This window comes from Centropristis striata, chromosome 15 (genome assembly GCF_030273125.1).
Source record: "Centropristis striata isolate RG_2023a ecotype Rhode Island chromosome 15, C.striata_1.0, whole genome shotgun sequence".
Taxonomy (NCBI): domain Eukaryota; kingdom Metazoa; phylum Chordata; class Actinopteri; order Perciformes; family Serranidae; genus Centropristis; species Centropristis striata.
The window spans coordinates 24,285,999-24,307,162 of NC_081531.1; the positions used below are offsets into that span (position 1 = coordinate 24,285,999).

The 21,164-nt window shown below is 36.7% G+C and overlaps 1 protein-coding gene across 1 annotated transcript in view; it reads left to right on the forward strand.

The window, feature by feature from the left end:
- Positions 1-1,116: 1,116 nt before the first annotated feature.
- The window catches only part of LOC131986222 (synaptotagmin-like protein 2), a 34,411-nt gene continuing 14,363 nt past the window's right edge, over positions 1,117-21,164 (forward strand). The window contains exons 1-7 of the mRNA XM_059351074.1: positions 1,117-1,215; positions 5,626-5,780; positions 6,516-6,670; positions 9,035-9,158; positions 16,496-16,565; positions 16,679-16,754; positions 19,917-19,991. Coding sequence (XP_059207057.1) covers positions 1,132-1,215; positions 5,626-5,780; positions 6,516-6,670; positions 9,035-9,158; positions 16,496-16,565; positions 16,679-16,754; positions 19,917-19,991 — 739 coding nt within the window. The 5' untranslated portion in view covers positions 1,117-1,131. The remainder of the gene's footprint in view (positions 1,216-5,625; positions 5,781-6,515; positions 6,671-9,034; positions 9,159-16,495; positions 16,566-16,678; positions 16,755-19,916; positions 19,992-21,164) is intronic.

Here is a 21,164-nt window from a genome sequence, read left to right on the forward strand (position 1 = left end):
ATTCCAACCTACAAATTAATTTGAAAGCCATAGATATAGTTTTATATTATAGCAATAAAGATAGGAAAATCCAACACTTAATTAATTTAATTATTCTAATGGCATGAATGAAATTCCATATACATAAAGCCAAATTTTACTGTTAATACTGTTAACATAATTCAAGAAATATTTGGAGAAATGTAATATGTCATGCCTTTTTCTTTTTTTCCCTCTTTTCTATTTTATTATTCTGTTTAATTTACACCTACTGACTTATGCACTTCATTCACTTTGTCTCATATTTATTTATTTTCTCAATTTGTGATGAAAGACTTTGTTTTGTTCTACCCAAGATGAATGTTCTGAGTGTAATTGGAACTTCTCAATAAAGTTTTGGGGAAACATTTAAAGAAACAAAAACTTTTCCTCTCTCCTCGCCAGGTTTCCTTTCATCTCTCCATGCGTCCCCCGGTGGGCGGGACTAATGCTGCGTTCGATTGCACTCGGAACTCGGAAAGATCCGACATCCGAGTCGGAAAAGTGCAATAGAACGGCCCTTGAACTCGGGACTCCGACTCGGGAATTGGGGTAGGATCCAAGCAGCCCGAGTAGGTCGGAAATACGTGGAAAACGTCAAAGCAAAATGGCGCCACACACCGTGAGAGGTAAACAGTCACTTTATCTTCAACATTTAGTCTGTTATGTGTCGTTTAATTTAGTATTTGTGTTACTAATAGCTGATGTAGCTGATGTACTTCCTCAGAATAACTTTTAAACGCTCGAAAGACATCCAAACAAACATCAATTTGCGGTGGCCGGCCATGTTTTCCGAGGTTGAGCAATGAAACGCATTTACCTCGGAAGTCGGAATTTCCAACTCGGATCTTTCAGAGTTCCGAGTGCAAGCGAACGCAGCATAAGACGCAAGGCAAAGGCGCAAGAGTTGGAAACAGGGATTTTTATTAAGGAACATGGGATGCAGCTACTGACAGCTCTGGGTCAGAAGGGTAAACCACAAGAAGAAAAGAAGAAGAAGAGGAGGAGAGGGAGTGGTGGGCTGAGAGATTCCGTTTTCACGCTACTTGGAACTTTGGTCTAGAGGGAGAGAGACACCAGGGGGAGGAAGGGGAGCACATCTGAAGTTGAGAAATGAACGAGTCTCTTCAGAAAGTTATTCGGTTTGAATCATTCGCGTATGAACCATCACTACCGAGCAAGGAGCGACATCAAGAGGTGAGACTACCTTCTGACTTTACACTGGAAAAATACTGTTTTTTTTGTAAATTATGTACTCCATTATGTACTGTATGTTCGTGTTCTGATATTGTTTGTCGATTTGGGAGAAATATTTGTATACAGGTTGAGCAAAGGGAGATCCTTCAGCAGTAATGTTGATCAGAATAGTGTCAGCTATGTCACTCCGACAAATATATATATATATACATATATATATATATATATATATATATATATATATATATATATATATATATATAAACCCCCTCCATATTCTGGGAATGTAATCTGGCGAAATAGCAGTTTCTAATCTTTCTGTTAGCGGATGTAAAATTCAACATAAGCATTGTTGTGATACTTTTGTGACGTAACTTTGTAAAGTGTGCATTGCATAAACTTTAACCGGACGTCTGGCTGAATGTCATGCTTTTTATTTAAGACAGGATGTTCTGCAAAAACAGAAATTGTCTGCAAATACATAAATGGGCTGTTAGTAGCATACAACAGAACGTACGCAGATTTTCTTAACTGCTTTCTGCCAATTCCTATCCTACTGTGCTGTGATTGTATAGTACTCATTGCCTCAACATGCAATGTAGAAAAGATAATAAATTCAACAGATAATTTGTTTGAACTCGCTTGTCTACTTGTTTAGATTAGACCTCATTGCAAGGTATTCCAGCATGCTTTGTGCAGCAAATGAGTCACTAAGCAAGCCTACTATTAATATAAACAAATACTTTAGTCTGCTGTGCCTATCAGGATAGTCAATAAAAATAAATTACAAAAAAAGAAAATGCATGATAGTAATTCTAGAATTGTTAAAAGTAATGTAGATATGTCTTCAGAAATTCCTGTCTGCTTAAATAAAAAGCTTTCAGGCAGATGTCAGGTTAATGTTTATCCAATGCAGACTTTAAAAAGTTACGTCACAAAATTATAACAACAATGCTTATGTTGAATGTTCTAAATCCAACCTATCACATATAAACTGCTATTTCACCAGATGACAGTCCCAGAATGTGGAGGGGTTTTACATTATGTTGGAGTGACACAGCTGACATGTTTGGTTATTCTGATCAAAATTACTGCTTAACCCTTTGAAGTCTTTGTTGTCTTTTTTGAAACCTTTTCATTCTGCTACTTAAAAAATTAAAAAAAATGTTGGTATCATGTTTTTCAGGACAACCTCACAATTAATTTTTCACTTTGACTTATTGGATCAACATTTTGAACCCAAAAGAAACAAAAAAAACCTCCAACATAAAATAGATTTTAAAAATGTAAATGATTTCTTTCAGAACACAATCATGCTTAATCAAGAGTTTTAGATGTTGGTTACAATATAACATATAAGATGTAAAATGATATTGATACTAAATATATTTGACCTTATCTCCGGTTTAACTTGGCCTATCATCATCAAACAAAAACTGAAATGGAAATTTCAAGCCAGAACTTTAGAGGAAAGCTGACAGCAGGAAACACGCTGCTTCATTTTTATGTTAAGACGTCATGAAGAAATAATGCGCCCGCGGTTTTTTGGACTCCTAATAATATAGGTGAGGTTACCGCTGGGTGAGGTTACCGCAAGATGAGGTTACCGCTAGGTGAGGTTGCCGCAAGGTGAGGTTACCTCTGTGTATACTGCAGGAGGGATGTGACACACTCTTATTCCCGCAATATAGCCTATTTTTAAACTTTTCTATCGTGATTTTTTTTATCTAAATAAATGAATAAACGTTTAATGTAGCCCTTATTTAGTTGTTTTTGTCCTACGAATGAATTAAATGCTGACTCATCTATATTTAACACATTAGATTAATTACACCGCTTAAAATCAAGAGGGCTTCATGACCCCCCGTGGATCTTTGGCGCCCCCCTGGGGTGGTCGGGGCCCCCTGGTTGGGAATCACTGCTGTAGGGCATTTCTCTCCAGTAGTATCTATCATGCATTTTCATACATACACACTGTGCTGAGATTACATCTACACAACCGTCTACCAAGAATTTGTGGAGGTTTACTAGTGTTTTTTGTCCAAAAAGAAATATTGTGGTCACCATTTTTAATTTATTGTACGTCATTGCTTTTTAATGCTTTATGATGACATGGTGCCAATCAGTAAGCAAACTGTTTGTGCCGCCACTCCAGTTATGATAGCCTATGATGAATATCCCTTGCAAAACAGAATAATGTAGCTTGGTATATCTTTAGTTTTCTCCAGTCTAGGAATAAGTCATCTGTCCTTCAGAGGTTGTTTTCCCTTGAGAGAAACTGGATATGCAGCATTGGTTTGTGAACATATTAAGTAATCCCACCTAAACCTCCATGAGCTAGTTACATGTTCCAACATGAAGGACCTCTAACAGCCCCGTCTTGTGCAGCCTTGTCCTCAAGAAAAGGAAAACAACTTTCCTATCTTGAATAATGATCAAACAACCACCATGCAGCCACAACTAGAAGAAGATTACTTTATTAATCCCACATTACTTCGCCCGGGGAGCTGTGGAGGGGGGGTTAGGTGCCTTGCTCAAGGGCACTTCAATCCTAGAACTGTCAGTACCGGGATTCGCACCGGCGACTCGCCAGCTACAAGCCTGATTCCTATCCTCTAGGCCTTGGACTGCCCAACTATTTCCAAAACAAAGTCCCAATTACAAAACTACCTTAACAGCTTAATGGCATTACTTTTTTCCTTAGCAAAGAGACTATTTTACAAATGTAGGAATGCTCATTTTGATTATTAATCAAGTAACTAACATTTCTAAAAAAAAGTTACACTGTACTCTTACTCTTTATTAGAACATGCCAACATTCTCCAGAAATATTTCACTTTCCCCTGAAGGAAAAGCAGTAGCTCTGCTGAAGTTGTAATTACTATTAAAGACACGCATATAAGCTTGTTGCACTGTTGGCATGACCATAATTCACAAACTCAAAGGTCAACAGAGTAACTTATATTTTTATTATCAGGTAGATATACTGTAGCCTATGTATCATAAGCTTGATGCACTGATACGTAGATATTCTGATAGGTTGCTATTGTTTTTGTGTAGGCAAAGTCATTATTTTAAGACCAATGATTAAATCAGTGTATATGATGGAATAGTTGCATTAGAATGTGCCAGAGGCCACAAAATTTGGGCTTTTAAGGCAAAAATTTTGATGCACAATAAAAAACATTGCCTTATGCATTTTTGTTTTGCTTTTCCCATCATTTTCTTTTCCCATTGTGGATAAGGCCCAAATCACACATTTTGTGTTAGCCACTGACTCTACTTGAAATACAAAGAACTTAGAAGCTTCAGAAGGAGTAGCATGAAGCTGTGTTTTTTTTAACCAATATTTTATTCATTTTTAAACAGACACAAAACAGAGAACATACATGACAGCAGAGGCAATTAAATACTTCACATAGACTGAATAATATATAGAAAGAGAGGCAAAAAATAAACTGAAATAAATAAAATGAAGTAAAAAAACAAATAAAATAAAGATACAGGTAGAAGTAAAACAAACACAAGAATAGATTATAATGGACCTTACAAGGAAAGTTCTAAGAGAGTTTACTGTTTTAACATTATACATGGAATGGGGACTGTACAGTCATATCAATAAAACAAAATCAACACTTGGGAAAGAGCATTAGGGAGATACAGAGATGCAAGGCCAAGGCCAATGCCAATCCACATTGCAGCGGCCTCTACGTACTAAGTCTGCTAGATCACCCGGTAGGCGGTTCAAGAAGGGAGCCCACAACTTATCAAAATAACTCTCGTTCCCCTTTAAAACTGAGCTCAAACGCTCCATCAACAGAACTTTAAATATCTCTCCATACCACTAGTTAACAGATGGAGGTCTGGGCTTGATCCACTGAAATAAAATGCATCTCCTAGCTAAAAGAAGTAACTTATACAGAAGTTTTTGCTGAACACTTGACAAAGAGAGTCCCTCTCCTGAGAGATTAAGTAAAAATAAACCAGGATCTATCTGTATGTTCTTAACAAAAGTTGGGTTGATTTCCTGTGAGATGTTTTCCCAAAATTGAAATATCAAAGGACAGCGCCAGATGCAATGTATGTAAGAGCCAACCTTCTGTTTACATTTACTACACAGGGGAGAGATTTCAGGATAGAAAGAGTTCAAGGACTGGGGCGTACGTTGTAATCTATGAAGGATCCTATACTGACTCTCAGTTAGTCTGTTGCACAAAAAAATCTTGCCTATTGATGCTATTGCATCTGACCATGCTTCCTCCTCAAACTCAGTTGCCAGGTCCCTGTGCCATAAATCTTTAATTTTATCAATATGGATTGAGGGACTGTAGTTTCCTATAGAAATGGGAAATCATTTTCTTGTTATGTTGACATTGTAACAAAAATGAAGCTGTGTTTTTTATTCACTAGACACAAAGTGACAGCAGGGGACAGCTGAGGACACAGCGAGCAGCAGCAGACGCCATGATCGACCTGAGTTTCCTGACGGAGAAGGAGCAGGAGACCATCCTGGCTGTACTGAAAAGAGATTCTGAGCTGAAGAAGGTTGAAAAGCAGCGTGTGCAGTGAGTTATTGTGTCAATTATTCCATGTTTGAAGCTCATCAACTAATCCATTACTGTCTATGTTTGATCTGTCAAGGAAGACGTTTTGTGAAATGACAGGACGTACATAATATTTTCTGCCTAAAACTTCCAGGTATAGGTGAAAAGGCATCGCAGAGGCTTGTATGTGTTCTGTTTTTTATCTTGTCTTAACATTATCACCAATCAATATCATTTGAGATTGCAAGAAGAAGAAAAAATTTTGTTAAACACCATTGTGCTTGTGGGGTTTTTTTTATTTTCAAAAAAGAAAAATGTATTAAATTGGAACTGTTCATTATGTTCTCAAAACATAATTATTCATTAACCAAGTTTATGATAAAAAAAAAAAAAGAAAGCCACAATCAGATGGTTGGCAAAAATGAGCAATTATAAAAGATTGGGATAATAACTTTTCTTTACTTTAATTTTAATGTTTTAAAGATACATTTTTATTGTTACCATATATTTCCCTATTTTTCTGTTCTGGCTGTCATGGAGTTAATAGTTTAAATATGGAAATAGCTGATTTATGGACGTGCGTGAGTTGTTGCGGGCCTGGTTCCTCAACTTGCTCTTCCCACATCTTTTTTTTTTCTGTTTTTCCTTAGTACCCTTGTTCACTTGTATGTATTATATGTAAATGTGTTTCAAATTAAAAAAAAAAAAAAAAAGAGGTAGTGACTATAAATTTCTGACTGATGTGTCTGTACCAAGGAAATTACAGAGGACTGTGAGTGACACGAGCCAGCTGAGGTACATGACTGGAGAATGGTTCTACGAAACCAAGCAGCTTCGTCATCAGGACCGCATCCATGGCTCTGAGATCATCAGGGCCTCCATGAGACATTCACAGAAACCACTGACTATATGTAAGTCTTTTATATTCTTGTCACAACCTGGCTCTTGGGCCACGACAAATTAAGAGTTTACACCATGTTAAAGATTCAACAAAAGCAATTTACTAAGATAAGTATATTAATTAAATGTTCAACTAAATATCAACAAATCATGAGGCATGATTATCAGTGAAATCAGTGGTGTAGGGTGTGCATCAAGGTTATTATAGTTAACAAAAAACTAACAAAATAATGAAAACTAGTATTGAAAAAACATTTTCGTTAACTGAAATAAAAATAAAAATGAGAGTTTTTAAAAAACGATAACTAACTGAAACTGTGTTGTGAGGTTACAAAACTTACTAAAATTATAATGAAAATGTCCTTCGTTTTCGTCTTTGTCAACTTTTTTCGCACATAAACCTTTTTGGTTTGGTGGAGTGGCTAAGTGATATAATCGTTCAGTTTATGATACGAGCGTGAAAATTGGCATGAACACTCTCCACGGACAAGAAAATTGTCTGAGACATTTGAAAAATGGCCGCCATCTTGGAATTTCAAGTAACTGTTGGTCACTTGACAATAACCCACCCACAGAGACTGCTCATGCCAATTTGTATGCTTGTATCACCAAATAAACCATTATGTCACTTAACTGCTCCACTTAGGTGTCGGCCATCTTGAAAAATAGTCGCCATCTTAAAATTTCAAATGTCTCGGACAATTTTCTTGTTAAGTGACCCATGGAGAGTGTTCATGCCAATTTTCACGCTTGTATCATAAACTGAACGATTCTGCCAAAAATGAGCACTTAGCCGCTCCACTAGTTGATATGAAATCTATTTCATCTATCTGGTTTAATGACTTAATAAACTTATTGGGGCTGAGACAGACAAAGGAAATAAAGGCAACATTTATTGTGACCTTATTGAATCTGGCACCCAACAAATACCCCATTACAAAAAACTAAAACTAATAAAAACTGAACTAAAACTAAGCATTTTCAAAAAAATAAAATTGATTAAAACTAGCAAACTCACTCTAGAAACTAATTAAAACTAACTGAATTTGAAATAAAAAAAATCACAATGAATTTAAAACTAAAACTAATGAAAAATCAAAAACTATTACAACCTTGCAAGGGCCCTTGTGTGTGTGTGTGTGTGTTTACGTTTTACACAGTGTTGTAACTTTTGAGAAATCAGAGTTGTCTTTTTTTCTTTTTCTTTTTCTTCTTTATCCTTTTCAGCATATACCTTTTACCATAAAAACATACTCAAGAAATTAGTGCTGAAGAAATGTTATATTACTAGTGTCTACTAAACAATTTCCATAAATTCGATATGGCTGTGACTGTAGTAGGAATTGTGATGGATATGAAACCATTGGTTGCAATAGTCAGCCATCACTTTAGTGATGCGTTGGGTGAACCCAGGAAACTACTAGTTCCATTCATCACATGTGGAATTTGTCCCAATACATTAGCTTATGCAACTTAAAAAGAAAAATCCAAATTCAACAAAACCGATCAAATTTTGTCTTAGGATCAACAACAGGCTTTTGAGAAAAAAAGGTAAGAGCAAGGAAAAGAATGGGGTTAAATTGTTAAACACACTACAAAAAACATGAAGCTCACAAAGTATTTTCTTCTTATATCTAGCAATAGTATCTTATTATAATGTTTTGGGTATAATTTACCTACTGACCATAGCTTTATGTGCTTATTTTAAGAACATGTGTCTTTTTGTAACAAAATGAGTGAAGAACCTCTTCACAGGGTAGTCTTGTGTAAAGACTTCCTTTTAGGATTGACATTGTGAGCTTTTTCATGCTTTTCAATCTATTCAACTGTTGAATATGGTGAGTTTTTACCTAAAACATTGGTTCCAGTTGAGAGTTTTAGTTGCATGTAGTTTAAATGCTATTTCAAAAGCATTTTCTACCACCAGTATCTACCCACAGATACTGAAATGAGAAAAAAACATGCTAGTTTCAAGTATTGCTCGCTTATTTTAATGTCACTACAGTTGGGCTTTTCAAGCCACAATTGCTCTAAATAAGTATTTTTGGACTTATTTTAAGACATCATTGTTTTTCCAGTGCCTAGATATTTTTACGAACTTAAAGATTTCTTACAAAGAAAAAAATACTTAATGCAATGGCAGATAGTTTTACTTGTTTCAACCATGTATTTCCTTAATTCTAGTTATTTATTCCTTATTTTTGTCAGTTGGTTTTTGCAGTGCATGTACAGTATGAATGCAGGGTCTGTGGGGCTGGATTGGGCATGTGTTCTGGTCAGGATATAGACTTATAATTACATCTGGTTCTGTAATGAATATAGTGATGGCTAACTTTCTTTAACTGTATCCTGTATTTGTGTGTTGTGTGCTGCAGTGGAGCTCTCCCAGATAACTCCTGAAAAGCCCAGTTTTGTTGGCAGTGAAAATAAAGAAGTGTTCATCCCGCCTGTACTCTGTGGTATCCTTCTAGAGCCTCACATAAAGCTGAGCAGTGAAACGTGAGTATTGAGATCCTAAGCAGGAAGTAGTCTGCAAGCAAAATTGACCTCTTTATCACATTTGGTGGGCACTTTCAAAGTGTTGAAATTTTCCTCAAAACTAGCTTTTTTATTTTCAGCAGCAGCAGGCAGGCGTTTTCAGTTCTCCTACTACTACTATTTCAGTAATACTGTATGCTAACAAGTTCAGCAGCAATACAGATTTTTTCACTCGTTAAATATTTTGTAGAGGACTAATTCCAATAGTAGGTGAATGAACATTAGAGATGTTCCGATACCATTTTTTTTCCTCCCGATATCGATTCCAATACTTGTGCTGTGGGTATGAGCCAATACCGAGTACCGATCCGATACCAGTATGTTATAAAAAAATATATATCATACTACACCTGCATAACTGTGATATGATTAGCATTTTGGTAAGGCCTGGCTCAGGTTAAACCCTTTATAAAACATGAATAAATACAGCAGATTCAAACCATATATTTTTTACATTTCTTTTTGAATGAAACAGTGTACAAAACAGTAGTGTAAATCTGAGGGTCCGGGGGCATACTCCCCCAGAGAACATTTTTATCCTAAAAGCCTAAATTTGGTGCCTCTCACACATTCTAATGCCACAGTCCATCTTAATCATTGCATATTTTAGAGAATTATTGTAAAGAAGAATAAGGGTTCAAAGATCAAAGATCACTTTGAATCTGGGGGACATATCCCCCCGTCCCTAGTGCCATCTGCCTCATGCTGGTGGGAGATTCCAGTGTGAAATATTGCCACACCACCAACATGATAATGTTCTACTTAGCTTAGCTCCAAGCCTCGGGTCAACCTGCTCTGACACACGTGTGTCTGTTGTGTCTGTGTTACGTAATCAATTCCTCCTCGTCCCTCTAGAACAGCAGGCTGTACCAGAGCTTAATGGAGTAAACCAGTAAATAGATTACTAATTTAATAAATTACGTGGTATCGGATCGGTGCCTGGACTCCAGTACCCGCCGATACTGATGCCAGCATTTTCGGCAGTATCGGAGCAATTTCCGATACTGGTATCGGAATCAGAACAATTCTAATGCACATCCATGCAGTCTGTTCTGAGCAACATCACAAGCTGCACTAGTAGAATAGATTATTTGCCTGTGAGTGGTTTTGCACACTGTAAATGGATACTTAGTAACTGGCCCCATATTAATCGTCTTACAAGGTCAGGTCTCACATGTTCATGTTTTCCATCAGTGCAGAATGTGTATAATACTTATAAGTCTGTCTTTAGGTACGTTGATATACTTGCAGTAGCAAAAAACAAAAGCGCATACATTGTTTAGAGGATTATTATTTCATTGAACTCAACATGTCTGTTGTATAGAAGGGGGTGTAATGCACTTACATGAGTGTGCAGATATTCCAAATCAAGATTGAATGAATGGTGAAAGCAGCAATGAATAGGCCTTTGAACCCTGCCACACATAGACATTATGATGGGACAAAGGTAGGGCTGGACACGTTACCATTTGAACTGATACCAGTACCAGTACCTGGTATCCCAATGGTACCTTTTTCTGTACTTTACTCTGTTATAGCAAAAATGGAATTTCAATCGGAAAAATAAGTCCAAGCTTCTCTCATGTTTATATTTTTTCTTTATTTACATAAAACATTGTACACACAACACAAAATAAAAAAAACAAACCCCATCCTACCTGCCTCTCCGCTTCAAAACCCTTCCCTTTAACCTGCCATAGTGTGCTACATCAGAAGACTGCCGTGTCTCTGAGAAGGTGTACTTTTGAAATCGGTCAGAAAAGCATCAAGATGTTGTGCATTTTTTTGGAGGTGCAGCTTATTTTGAGTACTCCCCGTGGGCAGAAAGTTCTCTAACCTATCGTACATTGTCCAATCTGCCCCAAATTTCACATCCGTGATGAGTCCAGACCTGAACACACGAACATGTCAATATTGATACATTGTCATAGCGCCCCCTGTTGGCAACAGGAAGTGACGTGTTTTATGCAGTTTTTTACTTAGCCCCCACAGTAGGTTTAAGTTAGAAACAAATAATTTGGTACCAACAGAAAGCAAGGCATCTTGAATTGAATGAGAAAATTGAGGACACTTTGGGCCATTTCCAGGCTCCGTACTTTAACAAACTCCTCCTAGAGATTTAACGATCAACTACTAACTTGGTCAGTACCATCTTAATTCCTGCCAGCACCTCAAAAAGCTTTACGTGTGAGGACTATTCAACCAATGAAGGACCAATAATTCACTTAATGTGCTGTGAAAAAACAATTACTCTTAAGTAAGTAAGTGGACAGATCAGGGCCGGGTCTAGACAGGCATGTATGAGGGGGCAGCCACAAATCTTGAGGGGGCATTGTGCTCCAGCACCTTTTACCATGTCTAACTGACAAATTCACTCACTCGGATGCAGGTACACTGAACAAGTGCCTTGTAAAGTACTGTGGTCTCAAATGCTTAACACACTTATTTTATTGTAGTTATTGTTGTTACACTAACAATATATGAACTTGGGTTGCTGTTAGTTGTATGTCCTACCCTCAACCTAAACTGACTGCACTTTGTCAGGGCTCTACCCTAAGACCTGCCCAACTTGGGTGTCCCTATGAAGACTAGCTTCTGTTGGGTTAGCCCTTAGGGTCACTGAGGCACTCAAACCTCCTGACCACGATAAGGTGGCAATCCCTCAGGAGGATGTTTTTGTATTTTTTTTTTTTTTTTTGTATTTTTTTTTTTTTATAATACAAATTACTATTACTATTATTTTTTTATTTTTATTATTACTATTATTTTTTTTATTTTTATAATACAAATTACTTTTTTCCACATAGGCTACTCTATCCTAGCTGCAAATTTGGGCTGGGGCACAATAAATGGAGCTTTGCCAGTGACAACTGATACAATACAATTGCTCAAAATGGGCAAAAGATTCTCCGTACAGGAGGCCAGAGAAGCTTTTCATGATGATGTAGAGGAAGAGGATACAGAATATGAGGATCACATTTCTGAAAATTCAGAGTCGGACAGTGATTTTGAAGAAGATGATGAGATTTAGCATCAGCTAGTTGCAAAATGAAGACAAACCACAAGGCTAGCAACCCCGGCACCAAACAGTGAGCAGTGGTGAGCCCCTGTCAGCAGCTAGCAAGTGAAGAAATTTGGATGTCAAAAAATGGAATGGTCTTTTTGCCCAAGATATGATCCACCATGCATGGCTTCCAATGTGATAAGAATGCAAAAACAGCCAACACAGATGGCAATTACTCGTGCAGGACATTTGACATGACCTGAAAGGGTTAAATCTCTAATATAACTAAAATAAAATTGTAAATTTGTTGAATGTTTTCAACTCTCTTTTTTAAATTACATTTTTCTTAAAAAAACAAACAAAAACGAGTAGCACTTTAATACAAAAATATGATCTAACAAAGGTAAGGGGCAAATATTAATCATGTATGCTGTTTATATTGCTTGTAATTGGGATGAAGTAAACATCTGTAGAGTATTCTAACATAAAATTGTTTGATTGTGTTGAATTAAAAACCAAAAAATGCAGCGGGTCCACCAGACCCGCAAACACTGGCTGAGTAACAAAAATATGAACAGAACACAAGGGTTAAGTATGTCACTACACAAAACACTATGAACGAGTTTAACAGAGCTCCTTTGCTTCGCATTCGCAGTTTACTGCTGCAAGCTGCTATTAGAAACCTGACACTGGCTCATTTGCATACTGAAGGGTATTTTTGGGGGGGAGGGGGTTGCGGGCGGTGAACTCATGGAAATATTAACGGGAACGGCAAGCAGTTCGCTTCGTTCGTGCTGCCTGACGCTTGACTGAATTCGCGTGGTGATATCCTCCGTGACCAGAGCGTGCACATCGAGGAGTCAGAGTGCAGACCATCAGAAGCTGGAAGTTGGATCTACCAGACTGAATTTGGTGAGTGATTGTTTCAATCATTTCTATATTTTCTGGTATATCTAAGTTACCCAGGAGCTCTGTTGACATAGGCTTAGTTAATGTTAGCTACAGCTTGATGAATTCAGTCATTGAACACAGCGAGAAAACATTACGTTAGCTGCTAGCCAGCTAAAGCTCCGGTGGAAAATGATAAGCTAACGCTACTGTTAGCTAGATATTGTTACTGGAGTTAGCTTCGAGCTTGTAAAGCTAACGGTAAATCACAGAAAAGAAACACTGGTTATATTGCTTCTTTCTAAAATCTCTAAAACTCATATTTCCAGGACGTGTGGATGCTATTGAGGTGAGAGGACTGGCAAGGCTGAGACATGTGGCAACTCAGCAAAAGCGGGCCATGGAGACACTGGTGGTCCAGGCAAAAAAAGGAAAAAATGATCACTATCCCATGAAAAGTGTTTTGATTATTGTCCTTCACTTTCTCCTTTTTATTATTATTTGTATTAATCTTCCAGGGCATAATTTAGAAACTCTGTTCAAATTTGTATTTGTATGTCCTTGTACAAATATTGAGTCTATTGTTATTGTCATTATTGTGTGCCTTTTTATTCAATGTTCAACTCAATACAGTATTTTTTCAGAACCTGTGCTTGGCTTATTGCATCTACTCAACTCATTCGGCTACTGTGAAATTGGCAAAGTGAAACTTTGATTCTAAATCAAACATCATATTTTTCTATTTTTCTAATTGATGGTATGTAGACTCAGTGACAGGCTGGCATGAAGTGGCTTGCATAATACTTAAACCCCCAAACCCCTCTTCCTTCATGTGCATCCAGTTTGCAAAAAAAAATCCTTCTCACCTTTTTCTCCCCTGACCCATTTTCATGCCTGGATCTGAGACATAGACTGTATATAAATAATGGACATAGTCACCGCGACATCTCCCATGTCTCCTTGGAGTGTTCAACCAAACGCTGAACAAGACATTTTTACTGTGAACGTTTGAACGTTTTTAACAAAACGTTCAAATAAACTGTCATTAAGTGAAAATACAGTGAAAGGGTCAAAGTTATGAGACCAAATCGGTAAACGTCCTCTTTTCTATCTATATAACGTTATATATAACTTTATTGACACGTTGCCGTGGATACACATTGTTCTGCTTCTCTCCTGATGACAGCTCGCCTTGTTAGTGACCTGTCAATCAAAGGTAGCCACGTCCCAAATCATATTATTCTTTATCTTCTATTTTCTTCTAAATGGGGCCATTATTAGAACTATTAACTAATATCAAATTGTCTTGAAGAAGATTTTTTACTAGTGATTGAGACCATAGTGTTGTCCTGAAAAAAATTCTGAGGCAACAAATCGAGTGAGAAGTTTTCAAATTTTGCACTGAAATGAATGGACAGATTTTTTTTGCAGCCAAATTTAGCACCCCCTGCTGGAATATTCGGTAGAATGCAGCTTAAGGCACTTCCTGGTTGGCCTCCATGCTCAGACACGGAGATTGCCGCCTGGTCTGAGATGTTGTGCACCTCTACTGGACAGTGATAAGGCCAATATACTGAGGTGACCTGCCTCCATCATGTTTGTTGTTGTTGTTCTTGTTCTTGTCGCTGTCACAATTATTTGACGTCAGACGCTCTGACGCCGTTACTACAGCAACCTGTCAGATCAGTCAATAATGTGGCCCAGTCTGAACAGAGCCATATCCGATTTGGACACTTGCTAAATACAGTGTGGACAGTCAGCCCTACAAATCTGATTTGAGTAGGAATCTGATTTGAATCAGATTTGCCTGCAGTCTGAACGCAGCCTAAGGAAACCCTTTCCACTTCAGTCTCCGTGCGCATTCACATAAAGGGGTGTTGGGAGCATCATTTGACTCAACTACCAGAAAAAAACCATTGCGACGACCGCCCACTTCTATGAAGAATATGAATTATTATTACTGCTATAAGTAATACTGTTGCTCTAAATAAGGCTCACGATTAATTTTGGCAGAAGATAACAAGTGTGAATTCATGAATCAATATATTTATTTAACCACTCCACACACTCTCAATGACTACTGTTGACTTCCAACCTGTTAACTGCACACGTTACACTGAAAACTGACTGTTAAACATTATAATCATGAAATGGATTCAGATCTGAAACTGTTCCATAATGAAGGATACATCAAATATATTTCATTTTTGCTCACTTCTTATTTTTAGGCCTATTATTTTGGATAAACGGGTTAGGGTTATTTTACGGTAAAAAACACAGCAGCTGTGGTTGCCAGAACTTTACTGTAATAAATACAGTGCAGCTTTTGGTAAATAGCACTGTTGATTTCAAGTTTAATATTGCCATTTTATTCCATATTTTTTCGTAAAAGTTTTCCCATCAAAAGAAACGCTGTTCTGCCATATAATTGACAAGAAAATACTGTATAAATGCATCATGAATTAAAGATTTTCCCATTAAATATTACAGTATATTTCTGTTAGAGATATGGTGTTTAGTACATTTAACAGTGAGAAAAAATATTTTTTTACAAAAATAAATGCAAAAAAACTACTGTTTTGGCTGATATATAAATTGACAGTGTTTCATTGTTGCTGAAACTGAATTAGCCCATTTACCATTTCACGTCTTTTACTGTCATGGTTTAGCAGTTTTTCACCGTAAAATCTACAGACGTTTTTTACAGTGCATGAAAAACAAACAAAACATAAAGCTTCACAATTTAGTATGTTGTTGCATGATCTATGACCTCATCATTGAAAAACTATTGTATTTTAAACAAAACCTACACATCTTCTAATCCTTGAACCTTTTCAAAAAATCTGCATAAAATCTATAAAGGACATGGGTTTAAATGCCAAGAACCGATGTGTGACTGTCACATCAAATAAATAGCTAGTAGTTTGACCATGGGTGCAAAGTTTCATGAATCCTCGTAAGACATCCTTAAGTCCTTAAACCTGGTCTTTAAAATTAAAATTAACACATGAAATCCAAGATGGCTGACTTTCTGTTGGTAATTGTAATGCATTGTTATGGATGAGGGCAATGATCCCACCAAATTTCATGATCATCCAAGTAACTTTATCTCAACCCTGGCGTGGATTTGGGGGCGCTATGCCAACTGGCCATGCCAGAGCTCAAACACTGCACAACATTTCAATTTTTTCCTCTCGAGTAACAATTTTCATATGTTTTAAATTGTCAAAGCCTCTTAAAATGTAATCTTGCAGCATGATAATAATAATCTTTACAAAAACAATAGGCCCCTTGCACTTTCAGTGTCAAGGACTGTTGAGCCCTTTGTACTTTTGTGAAATTAAGTTTGAAGTTGCACATCCTATCTTTAAAATTGACAACACATCTTATCGTCTTTGTCTAATAGGTATCAAAACCAGAAGCCATATGAAACATCACAAGATACTCCCAAAGCAATTTTACAGTCACCTACAAAGGTAGGATTCTGACAGGAGAAAGAAAATCATTAAAAATGTTGCATGCATGTCCAGGCTCTAGTCTTTTACAGGTGTTATATTTATCAATATTCCTTTTTTGTTTTGTTTTGAAGCAAAGAAAAAATCCATTCAACAGTGATGCCATTGGGAATCAAACTTTTGAGGATCAAATCCAGACACAGCAGGAGGGTGAGTTTTAATTTGAAAACTCATATCAGTGTGTGCTATTATATATATATATATATGTATATGTATATATATATGTATATGTATATATATGTATATGTATATATATATATATATGTATATGTATATATATATATATATATATATATATATATATATTGTAAGTGGTTACCTTGATCGAATGATACATCACATGTTTCGAACTCAGTGGAAAGTTTGTTAAATAATTCCCGTAAGCACTACCATTACAGTCCAATGTAAGTCTGGTTCAAACCAGGTAATGTGTGCACTGCAAAAAAAGGTGTGTCTAAAAACAAGATAAAACACTAAATCTGAGGGAAATGATTTTGCTGCATGGACAGATAATTTCACTTGACAAGATTTCTTGAATTAAGATTATTAGACTACTACTAGAAATAAACATGTTGAACACTTAAAATAATTATCTAACCCTTTTAAATATAAGTTTTATGTTATCTTGGTAAGAACCAAATAATTTACAGTTTGACATCCAGGTGTGTGGTGCCTTTCAGCAGTTCCATTCTTCACATGTTTTTGGCATAAACAATGGTTGCACAGCAGTGGAAAGCATGTACTGGCTTGTCATTTCTGACAATTTTATCATCTGATTTAATTCTATCTTAACTTGTTGCCATTTCAGACAACACATTTTTACAGACTACAGGAAAAGTAACAGCAAATGACTGTGGTTCATGAGGAATTGTATTTTTTTTTAAAAGTCCATTTAAGAGAGATTTTTGTCAGAGTAAGACAGCTGAAGTCTTTGTATTTCTGTCAACAATTCTAAGTGTGTTTTTTTCCAGTCACTGTGAAATAAGCCATTGAGCTATTACCACAGATTTTCCCAGGGGTTGTCAAAAGAGAAAGGAGTGGACCTACACAAGGCTGCCGGACTAGCCAGAGGATTACACAGAAATACATTCCAAAGCCTTAATCTTTACCTCATGACTTGTGGCTGCTGGAAATATTTCACAGGAGCTATGAAAACAAAGTCTTTGTGGGAGAAATTGTACGATAACAAGAAAACAACTGACACAAATAGTGACCGTTCATTTTTCATTCATTATTTATTTAACCTTTATTTAACCAGGGAATATCCCATTGAGATTAAGAAGCTCTTTTTCAAGGGAGCCCTGGCCAAAAGGCAGCAAAGACAAAATACACACTGCAAAAAAGGTGTGTCTAAAAACAAGATAAAAACACTAAATCTGAGGGAAATTTTCTTGCTGCATGGAACGATAATTTCACTTGACAAGATTTCTTTAATTAAGATTATTAATCTAGAAATAAGCATGTTGAACACTTAAAATAAGAAGTTACATATTTACATAAGACACAGACCTTAAACGCGTTATGAGAAACAAGTGCATATTGTGGAATTTGCCTCAATAACTCTCAGTTTGGATTTAAAAGTGCTCAAAGAAATGAAGTCAGTTTCCAGTCTTTCTGGAGCATATTCCAGCATAAGGTGCAGAGTAAACAAATGACCTTTTACCCAACTCTGTACGAGCAGAAAGGACAGAAAGCAACAATTGATCTTGTGAACGAAGAGAATAAGATCCAGCATTTCTCAGAGTAATTAAGATGCAAATGTATAAAGGCAGCAGTCCCAATATTGCCTTATAAATGAAAGTATACCAATGACTAGCCCTTGGAGTGGCCAGAGCAGGCCATCCTACCCCAGAGTATCATTCACAATGCTGGGTGGACATCTTACAGTTAGTAATGAAGCTCAAAGAAGCTGATAAACACTATCAATCATTCTAAGACATTGAGCAGCAGCATTCATGTACAAAAGATCTCTGGAATCCAACACAGATAAAAATGTTGCAGTGACAAGACACTTTTTTACATTAAAAGAAAAACACAATTTATTTTTCTATATGTGGCTTGAAGGAGAGTGAGTCATCAATTAAGACGAAGTATTTATCATAGACTGTATATAAATAATGGACGTAGTCACCCATTGGTTTCAGTTCAGCATTACACTCGAAAGTCTTCAATTCAACCATGATATTACAAATCACATTTTTTTGCAGTGTCGCTGAAAATCCAGCAGCGGCCACAGAGTACATATAGAGGAAACACTGCATAATCCTTTTTGGTTGATATGAAATGTATTTATTTAGCTCCAAATAAATATCTACAAATATCACAACAAAATTAAAACTAAAACTAAAGAAAAATCCAAAATTATTATAACCTTGGTTCACAAGACTTCGCACTCACAGCTTTTAGATTCATACTCACATAAAAACAGTCCTAACCCAAACAATTTCTCAGACTCGCGTATATGAAAGCAGAATTCCGTGTACTATTTTATTGACATACAAATGTATAACATTACGAATACGAATGGTTAGAGTCATGCACACATCTTTTTGATAGCTAATAGCTTACCATCACAATGATTTCTAAACTGTTTTATTAAGTTGGAAATGCTGCATAGTTCTGCTTTAATTGTCAGGTTTTACTGCACCTTGGTTTGGTATTATGATAAGCAACTTTGCTAATAATGTCCTATACCTTGTGCTAATGCTTGTGTTGGATTTTTTTCATTGTTTTTTTATTTTTTATTATTACTAATAGGGCCGGGACTTAAGATTAATTAATTACACAAAAATTAACGCATTAAAAAAATTAACAATTAAAATAAATGTAAATTAAAAATAAACAATATTTTTGCTGCTTAAGCTTATGTATTCAGTCATTATGCGATGGTATACTAAAAATCCATGTGAAAAAAATTACTTCTCACTGTTCTCAGGTGAAATATTTGTATGCGATTAATATTCGATTAATTTCGACTAATTAATTACAAAGCCTCTAATTTATTTTTTTTAATGGAGTCCCGGCCCTAATTACTAAGTTTATTGTACTCGTGGGAGTTAAAGTCCAGCCTTTATAATTAAGGGGAGCATTAAGGGTCTCAAAATTAAAAGTTTTCAAATCATATACATTGTGCTCTTTTAAAATGCTGTCAGAAAATTTGCATGGCGAATTTAGTTATAGTACTCAGTGCCCACTCTATTTGACATTGATAGGCTAAGAAAAACCCTACACAGATATCTTTATTTATACTGTGTAGTGTTAAGCAGATATAATGTACATTAGTGATCTAATATGGGGTTGCTGTCTTTGCAGATGTCTCTGAGCAGTGTCATTCAGAGTCCCAAATCCCTGCACTGTCTGGATTTCTTTCTGCTGGGCAGGAGTCAGGTAAGCCTGTTCACCTGATAAGACCTAAAGAGGACCATCAGTGTCAGGTGAAGGCCACAGACAGGCCAAATCCACACATTTATCATCAAAAGCTGCTTGAACAAAGAAATGACCATTCTGTTGACACCCAGAATCTTTCTGCTGCATACATGACCATGAACAATCATGCAACTGTCAAACAAGAAGTTAAACTCTCTGAAATAACAGAGGCCAGAACACTACAACTTACAGCTCTGCAGAACACTCCATTTAAAGAAATAGTAGACTCAGATCATCCAGACGCTCAGCAGGAGGCAGCAGAGGGCAGAGTTGTTCAGCTGCCGGAGAGACTCTCCAATCTAAGAGCTTTCTGGGAGAGAGAAAACCGTGGTCCCCAAATAATACTTAGCAGTGAAGAGGCAAGGTGTAAAGACATCGCTAAGACAGGAATAGAATCTTCACCTGGCTATCGGACCGACTGTGATGTGGAGAGCTTTGACAACAATTTTTCATCTGACATGGAAATGGATATTGCCGGCAGGTCCCAAGAAAACATTTTGTCATCACAGACTGAGTGTAGCCTCTTAGTAGACTTATCAGAAAGAGATGGCACATATAGAGCTAGCCCAGTCCGCATCTATGAGGAGACAGATGATTCTCTAGCAGGTTCAGGAACTGGGTCACAGATTTCTGTGTCAAAGGAAAACGTCATCGCTCCTGCTCCTTCCTCTATAGCCTTCAACACCCAAAGGCAAGACAGGAATCTTGTAGTTCCCCTAACCTCGCAATCCAGTTCCAGCCTTCAAGAGGACCAGCAAGCCCAGATCAATGAGTTTAATCATTTATTGGAAAAGGAATGTATAGGACCCAGGGTAATCGCTGAAATAGTTAAGGAAGCCTTGTGCAGTTTGAAATCCAATAACAAGTCTGACCACACAACATCCTTAGATAAGAGAGAAAAGTCAGAGGGAGAGGCACATGCATTTCCTCACAAAACCATGTCTAATGTTGTCTTGAAATCATTAAAAGTAACAGACAAAGGTTTTGTCAGTCAGAGTCCAGACAGGCCAGAGCTGAGAAGTTCCAGTAGTACTTGGGATAATGAGTCAACATGTCCCCAACCTTGTGTCAAGGCTAAATCAGAATACCAAGAAAGTCCCCTCAGTTCTGGTAGATCCCAAACACCAAGATCAA